The following is a 12,312-nucleotide window of genomic DNA, read 5'->3' as shown; positions in this document are numbered from 1 at the left end:
TTGTCTTTAATGGTGCAGAGATAACAACAGCAGAAAGAGAAAACATAGTTTATTTTTTTAAAGGTTTATTTATTCATGAGAGACAGAGAGAGGCAGAGACATAGGCAGAGGGAGACGCAGGCTCCATGCAGGGAGTTCAATGTGGGACTCGATCCGGGATCCCGGGATCATGCCCTGAGCTGAAGGCAGGTGCTCAACCACTGAGCCACCCAAGTGTCCCAAGAAAAAAATAGTTTAAAAAAGGAATAAATACAAGCATATTATCGGCAACATGGTAATAAATAACAAAATAATAACTACCTTGGCTGAAAGAGGTAAAGAAGTTTCTCTGACAAGGCGAACAGGAGGGACTTCTGTTTCATTGTGGTCATTTTCTTTTGTTAGTGAACCTTAGAAGATGTTTTTAAACTTTATAGATTTGTGGTTTTTAACTTTATAGATTTGTAACTTTGATAAAAACGAGCAAAATTTTATATCACCATCTGTTAAGTGGTCAGTATCCCTTGTATAAATGTGGAATTCTCAAATGGTTAAAAAATATCTTCTGCAATTAGATAGTGAGCACATGTTAAAGTTTTTATTTAATACATAAGGAATGAGCTGAACAAGGAGAGAACTGGTCAAAAGGATTTAGGATTCTTGATTTTTTTGTGGGAGAAGAGATGCTTATATACAATTTTCCTTAGATATAAAACAAATTTTCTATGGATCAATAGAACTATATAGCCTTTAGCAAACCAGCAAATAATAAAATAAAATAAAATAAAATAAAATAAAATAAAATAAAATAAAATAAAATAAAATAAAATAAACACTTTGTCATTTTTCTACAAGTTAAACTCTAATTGGACAGGACTATAACATTTCTGGTTTCTAATCAGATGTGGATGATTAATCAAAGTACATATCTGGAGAAAGCAAGAAGACCACCCCTCTTCTTTCCCAGCCAAGTTGAGGCAGTCACAAATACTCTATTAAAAAATCATGTATCCTCATTTTGCTTAATTTCCAAGTTTTTATCTTTTTCCTAAACACTTATCATAAATATAACTTTAGACACGAAACAGTGTTATTAAGCTCTAACTAGATGCTGTTGTGTATTGTTTGCTCTAACCTGAGGACTTTTCTGTTTAAAAAAAAGAGCTTTGCATGAAATAGAGAGGTGTTAAAGACATATTAGCGCCAAAGGGACATTTTTCTACTTGACATCAAAACAAGGGTTGATAAAAATTTAAAAAGAGGACACCTTTTGCCTAATTAATTAAATGTAAGAAAATGCTGTGTCTGTATATTATTACTTAAAATCATCTCATATGTGGTATTTCTATTAATCTGGAAACACTGTGGGAGACTAGTTGATCTGAATTGCATCCTACAAGTCCCAGGGCTGGCATAGGGCCTAAAGTAAAACATAAAGCACCCCCCCCTTTCCAGCTCTCCTGCTATGTTATATATTGGGCTTATGCATGAGAATTCATTTAAAGAAAGGACTCCAAGTTCCATCCAGATATCACAGACTATAATTATTTAAAAAAGAAAGATCACTACTATTTGCAGTGTGTTTAGATCGGATGGATTAATTCTTTGCCAGGCCTATAATGGGAAGACTGACTTTGTCTTTTCAATTATAAGTCACCGTTTAGTTTGAGCCCAGAAGACACTTTCCAAGAGATTCTCTCCACTTGTCTGGCACTGGAGCAATTAACAGTAGGTGATTTGTGGCTGCATTTTTACTGCTTAGCACAGGTTTATCATCTTGAAAGTTTTCCATTTGCATATATGCTATACATTTTTTGGGTGACATTTCGATATCATCCAGAGTTTAGATTATGTATTGCCTTGTACTGCATTTTCTGCTACGTGCTGAGAATCTGAAAACCCAGGCAAAATGCTGATGCAGACCCAGGGGAATATGAATTGCGGCCACCACTTATTGAGGGCTTACTATGTACCAACCCTTGGTATCAAGGGATTTACCTGCATTACTTTATTTATTCCTCAAACCAGTACTTTGAGGTTTCTATTGTTTGCCACATTTTATAAAGAAACTGAAACTCATACAAAGATGTTGTATGCCCAAGGTCACCCAGCTCAAATGAGCAAAACTGAGATTCAAACTCAAGTCTGTCTGATCCAAAAAAACACTCTGCTATACAACCTCTCATATTGGGAGCTTTAAGAGTGAAATGAATTGAATTTGACAATTTTACACTTTTAAATACCAAACTTCCTGAGCCGTCTAATTGCCGCTCTTTGGACTAAGATGAAATGGCTATTTAAAAGAAGCAGGGGGCAGGAGGTCAAGAGAAAAGGGGTTATATTATCTCTGTTGGTAAAGGAAGAGATGTAATCCTGGAAAAAAAAAATACCATCAAATAGAAACCATTGTATAAATTTGCAGTGGGCTTAGATTGATGAAATTGCAAATGAACGCAGAGAAGATAAGGGAGTCATGAATACATAGCAGTGAAGATTTTCTAAAAGGGAAAGAAAAGATCAGAAGTCACTGAAGGCAGTTGGAAGTTGGCTTAGTTGAAGTCAGGGTTTATCTATCTTGGTAGAGACTGACAAGGCCACAAAGCAGCGACCAGAGATCTGTGTTCCTGTTCCAGGCTGCCTGTATGTCTGACTCAGGAGTAAGCTCTGAAGCCAGGTTGCTGGGTTTGAATCCTTGTTCCCTAAATTTCTAGCTGGGTGACTCTGGACAAGTGATTTAATGTTTCTGGGCTTCAGTTTCCACATGGGAACAATGCAGATTATAATATTGCTCATCTTGTGAGAGGAGGTAAAGTGTTTGGCAAGGTGCCAGGTATTTAGTAAGCACTCACAAATGTTAGCATTATTGTTATTACCGTAGGCATCAGAGTCACATAATGTAAGAGGTACGAGATTGTAAGTCAGTAAAAAGGCTTGAAGAAATAGAGGAGAAGGAAGTCAGGAGAGATGCTGAGTGGCAGCCGAGAAGTGAAGGGAGATGTTCTTTCCCTTAGCCCTGAGCAGATGTGGGGAAAGGGCTGGGTGGTGGGGGTGGTGGGAGCTCACCTAATCTAGCAAGAGAATTTTACAAGAGATTGAGGTCTTGTGGGACCGAATGGAGCATGAGAACTTGTTTCTATGAAATATATGCTGTGATGGAAGTCTTACTGGTGAGCTCCAGAGGGCTGGAGAATCTGGGATTATGGCCAAAGTGTAGAAAAAGCAAGTGTGGGGCAGAGAGAGGAAGGAAGCAAACTCTGGGTTATTTATCTTTGGATGACAATAGTCACATTGGAGGGGAGGGGGGCTTTTTAATAAGCTCATTTTCTTTCTTTTTCCTGCCCTCCCCTGACTGTGAGTCTATTTTCCTTTCTTTGATTACATTAAGAGACGAAATACAGTTGAGTTGAATGTAGCAAAGGTTAATGAGGTGCTTATGAATGACTATGAATAATAATCTGCTTTTTAAGCCACCATATTTCTTAAACATTTTGTTTATGTCAGGCTCTGACTGGGTCCTGGAGACATAGGCTGTTCCCAAATTCCAGCTTGCATTTCCAGGGCTTCATAGTGTGTTGTGTCACGATTCTCAGCCATCAGAATAACCTACATAAAATTCAGAAATTAGTGATGCCCAGGCTAGTTCTCAGACCCACAGAATCTCGTGCAGTGATATAAGGCAAGTTCATTGTTCCAGAATTACATATGTCAGTTTTAAGTCCATATCAATCTTGAAAGACTAGTGAGAAAACCTTCCATAATTTGTAGATGACGAAGTTGAGGCTCAGAGAGGTTAAGTTATAAGTGAGAACACGCAGCTGGTAAGGGCAGACTTGGGATTCAGACCTAGAGTGGCTGATCTTAAAATCCTAAAGCCTTTCCACTTAGCCATGACCACCCTCCTAGGAGTGCATAGATGAAATACTGTTCCTTAAGGGTATGCTAGTTAAAGGATTTGAGAATGTAGTGAATCTGCTCTATAAATATGCCTGAAACCCTTGCCCATCATGGCAAATCCTCAAAAGGCATTGGCAAGTTCTAACCAAGATTCAGAGGCTTTGTATTTAAAGTGGGTAGCACCCTATAAATATTACAACCAGGCTCACCATGGATTTCCCCCAAGATAGATCATGTAGCTTCTACTATATAGGCTCTCCCTTGGCTATAGTTTCCATCACATAAGCCCACGCCCGGACTCCAGAAACACTGCCTTCTCTACTTGTCCCTTTAGCTCAGCGGTAATAGCGACTTCCTTCTATTGCTAATCCCTAGGTTATCTTGTTTTGTGACTCAGCTTTTTCATCACCCTTATAACCAATTTCCTGCAGCAAATTCCCTTCTTATTCAGGTCAGATTCTGACTGTTACACTTATGAAGAAACCAAGATTCAGAGAAGTAGCCAATAGCACAATAATTCTGCAGTTGTAATCTAAAACAAAAGTTTCTGATTCCAGAGTTTAAGCTCTTAATCCCTACCTTATATTTAGTAAAATTTAGCGAAATTTAGTGAAATTCCTGGAGCCCTGTGCCAGATGGTGATGGCTGTGGGATTATGATCACAACAACTACAATGATGATGGTGGTGGTACTGGTGTTGGCACTGGTGGTAGTGGTGGTAGAGGTCTTGGTGATCACCATGTCTGACCATTGTTGTATGTTCTTTGGAAGAGATGTGCAGTACAATGTCTGGTTGTCATATAGACGTCTCTGTGTTACAGGCCTTCACCTACCACCATATCCAAGAAATCATGGTCCAGCTTCTTCGTACAGTGAACCGGACGGTCATCACGATGGGGCGGGATCATGTTCTGATTGTGAGTAGTTCTCTTCCTCTTGTCAAACATTTCAAACTGTTCAGGGTCAAGGAATGGATTTTCTGGAATGCCAGGTCATGTCCGACACCTGGTGCCAATTGATCTTTGTTTTAGAATATGATAGATTTTTTCTCATCTGAGTTGGGATAAAATGAGAGTTAGCTCAAGTTCCTGAAACAAAACAAAACTTAAGACTTGTCCACCAAGTTGAGTGTACCAGTGGGTTGGGATGTCACTGGTAAAGGCGGACGACTGAGAGAAGCTGTTTGTAAGTGGGCCGGAGAGAATTCTCCACATTCACATCCACCTCTCTCAGAGTCCTGTGAGCTTCTTTTTCTAAGCAGATTCATTGTATAGTAACTCTGTCCACAGATGTTAGTTAATTCAAGTCACTGCTAAGTTTTGGGTTAGCCTTTTGCACAAATGCTATATTCTGAAGATCAGGAGATTCCTGCCTCATTAGTCTGATTATTTTCTCTCTCCAGACAGAGTCCATCTCTGACCCTTTAGCCTTTCCCCATCTTGCTTTAAACCATGGGCCAGAAACAATGTCTACAGGGGCCAGTTACCAATGTAAATGAGTATATTCATCTGTGTCCCTCCTCTGCTCAAAGTCACCAGTCGTTCCCCATCTCACTTGAAATAAATCCAAACCATCGTTAAGGCCTGAAGTGCCCTCTGCCCCATTTCTCCCACACATAAAACATGATTATATTTTCTGTTCCTTCAGCTTGACCTATCTTCTCCTCAGATCTGAGGGCTTTTTTCCTCATGTAAATCAGATCGTGGCTCAGATGTCACCTAATTAACAAGACTTCCTTGCCCTGATTACCCTGTCTGAAATATCCAGCACCTCTCCATCCTCTTTTAATCTCTACACATAACTTGTTTCTTAATACTTATCACCACCTGAAATATGAATATATCCCTTGATTGATTGTCTTGCTCTCCTTGTAAGAATATGAGCTCCAGAATATAAGGACTTCATTGGTTTTGTTCATTTGTATCTCCTGACCCTTCAATAGTGCCCTGCATATAGTGGGTACTTGATAAATATTTGTTGAATGAATGAGTGAATGAATGAATGAAGTATATCAGACAGGGACTCTAATGCTTAATGAGGACAAATGTTTCTCAGCTGTGATTGATTAATACCATTTGGAATTGGGTCATACAGTTGCCAGAATTCCCAACTTCTCAACAGAAACTGAAAATATGAAATTTCCTGATATTTAAGTGTTGGCAGCTAATAAAAAACATATTTATAAATATTCTCTGAGCCCCAAACAGCTGGATTCAGCTTTCAGGAATCCAGTTTGGGATCTTGGTGAGGTTTGGAACGTTGATTGTTGATACACTACAGTCCTGCTTCATGGATACAGAACATAAGGCATTGAGTGTTATAGTTGGGCAAGGATTTGATCCCGAGAAGGAGCGGAGTGTAGCAATTTTCTTTAGGCCCATTTGGTTCTGTTCAGTCATGTCAATGCATGTTTACTTAATGTATACTGTGTACATTTAAAGCAGTGGTGACATCCATAGAAAATGCCAGCAGGGTCAGGTGCTCCTGCCTTCCTGTGGCAGATAGCCATGGAAATTGGTCTTTGCCATTTGTTTCACTTCCCATCCTTCCACCTTAGAAGTATCTACATTTCTTATTCAATTACAAGCTTCCATATCTGTGGTTTCCATAACACCCTTTAGATAAGCATTTATGATTTCCCTAATCTTTATTCCTTTTCTTTGGAGCCAGACCCAAAGATGATCAATCCATTTGGCTTATTCTGTATATAGCAGGTCTTAACTCTCTGTCTCTCCTTTAAAACAATCATCCTTTGAAACTGTGCCTGGATCATAGGAAGCGCCAAATAACTGATGTCTGATTATTTTCCTTTCTGTCTGGTACAATGTGTCTTTAAGTCCTTTTGCATTAACGACACAGGCAAGTGAGCATAGTTTGGCCCTCAAGCACTGTGGCCTGTTGTCTGAGACTTTCATTCAATGCTCTGCCCTGGTTACTCTCCTTTCCAGTACACATTCCTCACTGCTGCCCCCTTCATCTTTGCCAGGACTCTTCTCTATTCTGGAATATTCTGTGGGTCCCCACTGTCTACAAAATTAAGTCTTAAATGCACTAGCCCAACCATTCTCAGCTTCTGTGATCTGGCCACAACCACATTTCTCAGCTTTTTCATCTACTGTTTTCCATCCAAATATTCAGCCAAAGTGGATGTTTGGATATTGCCCAAACAGGCCTGGTGTTTTCTCACTCATGCCACTTTCTTTTTCTTTTTAATATTTTTTAATGATTTTATTTATTTATTCATGATAGACATGGGGGGCGGGTGTGTAGAGACACAGGCAAGGAAGAAGCAAGCTCCATGCTGGGAGCCCGTTGCAGGACTCCATCCAGGACTCCAGGATTGCGCCCTGGGCCAAAGGCAGGCGCTAAACTGCTGAGCCACCCAGGGATCCCCCCTCATGCCACTTTCTTTGTCTGGAATTCCTTAGTGTGCCACCTCAATCTGTTGGAATCCTACCTAGTCTTCAGGATCCAGCATAAATTCACCCCTTAGGAAGCTGCTCAAATCTTACCAACCTGGTCAGGAACTCCCTACCACTTCTAAATTACACAGCTTGCTTGTTTTTCTTTTCTTTCTTTCTTTCTTTCTTTCTTTCTTTCTTTCTTTCTTTCTTTCTTTCTTTCTTTCTTTCTTTTCTTCTTCTTCTTCTTCTTCTTCTTCTTCTTCTTCTTCTTCTTCTTCACTTTCTTTCTTTTCATTCTTTTAGTTTCATTGCAGTGAAATTTACATGCTTTAAATTTTAACTCATTTAAGTATTCAGTTTGATGAGTTTTAGTAAATGTATAGTGGTGCAACCAGGACTGTAAATCAGTTGCTAACATTTCCTTCATTGCTGAAAGTTCCATTTGCAATCTGTCTGCATCCCATCCCATCTCCAACCTCTATCCCAGCCCTAAGCAACCACTCCTCTACTCCCTGTCTCTATAGATTTGCCTTTTTTGGAAATTTCATATAAGTGAAATCATGAAATTTGACGTCTTTTGTGTCTGGCTTCTTTCCTTAGCATACTGTTTTTGAAGTTCATCCATATTTTAGGATGTATCAGTACTTCATTCCTTTTTAATTGCTGAATGGTATTACACTGTACAACTATGTCACACTTTGTTTATCCATTCTCTAGTTGAGAGATATTTGAATTGTTTCCAACTTTTGGCTATTAGAAATAATGTTGCTCTGAATATTCACATAACAAACTTTGTGTGAACATGTTTTAATTTCTTTTGTGTAGGTATCTAGAAATGGAATTGCTAGGACAAATAGGAAGTGTATATCTAACTTTATGAGAAAGTACCAAGCTGTTTTCCATAGTGGCCATTTTATATTCCCATAAGTAATATCAGGGTTCTAGTTTATCTTCATCCTCACCAATACTTAATATTGTCAGTCTTTCAGATTTTAACAATTCTAATGGATTTATAACAATTCTAGTGGTGTCTCATTGTGGTTTTAATTTGATGACTAATAATAATGAACATCTTTCTATGTATTCTCCCTCTCTCTCCTTTTCTTTTATTTATTTATTTTTTTGAGACACTTCTATCTATGAACTTGCCAAAGATAGGTCCTCTCTTATACCACAGAACTTTTAAGGCTTGGACCTTTCTATAAAACGGGGTAAAAATAGACCTTCCTCATAAAGCTCCTATGGGAGTTAAATAAAATAACACATGAAAAGCATTTGCACTTGTGTTTCTTGTATATAATATTCATTTATTTATTCATTCACTATTTTATGAGGACTTCTTACATATTCAGCACAAAGACTCAGAAATGAGTTGGCTTGAGAAAACCATGACCTCCTTCGATGGGATGTCTCTCAAATACCTCGGACTCATTATGTCCCAAACACAACTTATCACCAGCCCTCTGGAGCCTGCTCCACACTCTCCCTTCATTTAGGACCCCAGTTTATGGTACTGACCTCCTGGAACTATAGGGGAGCTACCCTTGACTTATCCCTCTTACTCACCTGCCTGCCTTTCTAGCCTCCCACTAAATCTTGCTGTTTTCTGCACCTATGGCTTCGATCCCCAATTGCCTGACTCCCCCATTTGTCTCAGAGCCTCTGTACACTCTCAGTCATTGGGCTTATTGTACTTTGTCCATTATAGGGTTATTTTCTGTCTCTGTGGTCCAGCCTCCCTACATTCTGTGGATGTTCTTTTGGGGGCAGGGATCATGTTTTATTCTTTTATCCTCAGCTTCTGGCAATGTGCCTGGTATACTGTGGGTACCCAATAAATGTTTGTTAAGCAAATGAGTGAAATAATCCTTAGAAGTGCTGTGTTATTCCTTCATGTATTTGTATATGTCTTTCTCTCGGTTTGGAATACTTTTCCTTCTCCGAAGAATGTTTTCCTTAGGTATCAGGAACCCATATCCCAGGGAGTATGGGAGCAATATAAGGAATTGCCTGTTCATACTTTCCCTTTTTGCTGGACTGATTCCAGGAGCTTTGCAGAGGTTCTAAGTTGCAAGCTATGTCATTAGTCTCAGTGACTCTTGAGTTTGTTGGTATAATTACTACAACAAGAGTGCTGAGTGGGGAGCACTGGAGGTGTGTAAAAAGCATACCTCACTAGGAATAGGAACGTGCCTGAACTAGAAGGAATAAGCAGGTTTTTCTTAAGATGTAGCTTCATTTTCATAAAATAGTCCTTTCCAGCACTTCTTAGACTAGAAGTATCTCCTCCAAATTAAAAAAAAAAAAAAAAAGATGTTGGAAAGTAATTACTCAGAGGTCAGGAGTCCCTGTCTTAGTGCTGAAGGCCCCAATTTAATTTCAAATTGAAATTTGACAAGAAGTAGAGAGCCCCATTCCAGCCATCACTTTCAATTTTCCAGATACAGTTTTTATTGGTCAGTTTCCATTGCTTGGGAATATTAAACAACAAATATTTATGGCAAACAGCAGACGGGCCTACTACTTCTGAAATCCTGAGTGGACCTTGAGTGGACGGGGGGTAGCTGGTTGTTAGCATGTCATTATGCAGGATTAAATAGTGACTTTACTTTTTTTTATTTGTATGAATAGGAACATTATGATGAAAGGTGTTAGCTATTAAAATTACAGGAACCATAGGGCTAGGATGGATCACTTCTTGTGCACAGTACATTGTAATTGTCATTTGCTGGAAATAACCACTCCTGATTTTTTCTGTAAATTGCTTGCCTAAACAATGAATTGTTGATGGTGACAAATGAGCAAAAAGAAATTTTACAAAAGCAAAAAAACTTTTGCATGACTGCTGCACTCTCTTTGCTAGAGTCCAATTAATCAGATGTACATTTATTTACTATAGTTACCAAGGAGTTTGACTTTGAGGCTGAGAAAGGCAGCATAGTTTGGTGGAAAGGACAATTTGGATAAGAGAGAACAGGAGAATTTTTTTTAATTTAAATATAATTAAATACAGTGTTATATTAGTTTCTGGTGTACAATACAGTGATTCAACAATCCCATACATTACTCAGTGCTCATCAAAGTAAGTGCACTCTCAATGCCCTTTATCTATTTCACCCATACCCCTACCCACCTCCCCTCTGGCAACCACCAGTTTGTTCTCTGTCTTTAAGAGTGAACCGGAGAAATTTTCCATATGTGTCCTCCAGAGTTGGCTCTGTGACTTTATGCCAGTGTCCCTATATCCCTATAGACCTTGGTTTCTTCTGTGCAATGAACTGTATCATTTTTGAGATCTTTCTCATATATCTAAGGTTTCTGATTTGGCCAATGCCTATTCTCTTTTTCCATCTTCCAAGATCCTGAGTCAGAGACATAAACAGATTTTGCTTCATGTGCCAACTCTGGTGGCTTGGTAATGGCTGCCTGTAGTACAGCACTTGGAAAGACTCAAAGGCTACATCTTATCTCAGGGAAAGAAGTACCAATTACTGATGTCTGTCATAGGCATAAGATTAGAGAACAGTGATATATGCAAAATACTTGCAAATATTATGTATTGACTGAAATCACTGGTGTTTTTCCAGCCCAGTCCAAAAGCTCTTGTAGAAGTTTCTGCATATTTTTTTTTTTTTAAGAAGGCTGTGTTATAAGAGCAAAAGAGTAAGGGGGGCAAAAGCCCTACTTAATCTGAGAAGTTAACATTTTACCAGGTTTCTATTTGCTACTTGTCATATTTTATTCAATGTAAGATGCACCATGATTTTATGTGCCCATTAGAAAGAGAACATGCTACCAATTGAACTGTGACACAGGGGCTTATTATTGCATTGATTGTAATCTGCAGAGACGTTTAAAAAAAAAGTTGGATTGGAAATCACTACCGTGTGATAGAGCATATCTTTGAGTCCTCACAGGTAATTATCATTACATATCCCATGGTTTGGGAGAATAGGCTGACTGAACACCAGAAGGTGAAAGCATCATGGCCAAAGTCACACAGCTAGTGGCAAGATGGGACATAAACTGAGGATGCCTGACATCAAAGTGAGTGTCTGTTGCTCTGTGCCATTGGTCTTGGAGCAATGCAAGGAAAACTCTCCAGACTCACTTGTGTAGGTGAGGGGCTATCTCAGGGAACCTTCCCTGGACAGTGCATCCTGCTGCTGACTGCTCTGTAGAAGGCTATCCCCTGTGTCTGGCTTCCTTAGTGCTGAGGATGGACAATCTCATAGGGAGAATTAACCAGGGAACTTAAACACTGCCAGAAATTCTTGGAAGGAAAACAATCTGGTAATTTTGTTGAAATTGGGATCTAACTTTTATTTCGGGTAATTAAAATAAGCCTCTGGGTGATATATTTTGGGCCTAATTACCCCTGTTTTCGCAGAGGAGTCTATTGAGTGATTAAATAAAGGTAAATGCAGTTGGCATCATGCCAGCTCTGGAAATTCAGAGCAGTTCGTTCAACAAGGAAAAAAAAAGTGGAAATCACCTTATCCTCCATTGCTTTACCTCACAATAGCACTGAAGACTCCATAAAACACCTGAGTCATCAGAGAGCCAGGCTTTCAAATCTCTGATCTCACTTTCTGAATAGCAAATGGCCCACCCACATGCCCACTCTCTGACACACTTTGAGCCCACAGACTCCATGATGCTTGTGCAGGGGCCACAGCAAGATAGTTGGTGCCAATTCCACCCAACCCTGTCCCATGGAGAGGAGGTTAAGGACAGTCTAAGACATGAGGATGTGAGGTTCTGCACCAGAAGTAGTTAGCTGACTCACTCAGCAACCCAATACTTTGTTAACAATATTTCTGTGTGCAGCTTGTCTCCACGCTCTTGAGCAGACCACCAAGTTCTAGGTCTAAAGGCCTCTCAAATCCAAATCTTTTCTCCACCACCAATGCCAGTAATCCAGATTTGGCCATGACTATCTCTCTCTGCTGCTGCTGCTGCAGCTGCTAACAAGACACACTGTCTCCTTTCTTGTCCCTTTTGAATTCTTCACATTGTAGCCCATGTGGTCTTA

At 39.4% G+C, this 12,312-nt stretch overlaps 1 protein-coding gene across 1 annotated transcript in view; it reads left to right on the top strand.

The window, feature by feature from the left end:
* Window positions 1-12,312, top strand: part of DOCK2 (dedicator of cytokinesis 2) — a 397,882-nt gene that overhangs the window by 169,241 nt on the left and 216,329 nt on the right. The window contains exon 27 of the mRNA XM_038534784.1: window positions 4,695-4,790. Within this exon, the coding sequence (XP_038390712.1) occupies window positions 4,695-4,790 (96 nt within the window). The remainder of the gene's footprint in view (window positions 1-4,694; window positions 4,791-12,312) is intronic.

The sequence above is a fragment of the Canis lupus genome, chromosome 4 (assembly GCF_011100685.1).
Source record: "Canis lupus familiaris isolate Mischka breed German Shepherd chromosome 4, alternate assembly UU_Cfam_GSD_1.0, whole genome shotgun sequence".
Lineage (NCBI taxonomy): Eukaryota > Metazoa > Chordata > Mammalia > Carnivora > Canidae > Canis > Canis lupus.
This window is presented reverse-complemented; position numbering and strand designations above follow the sequence as displayed.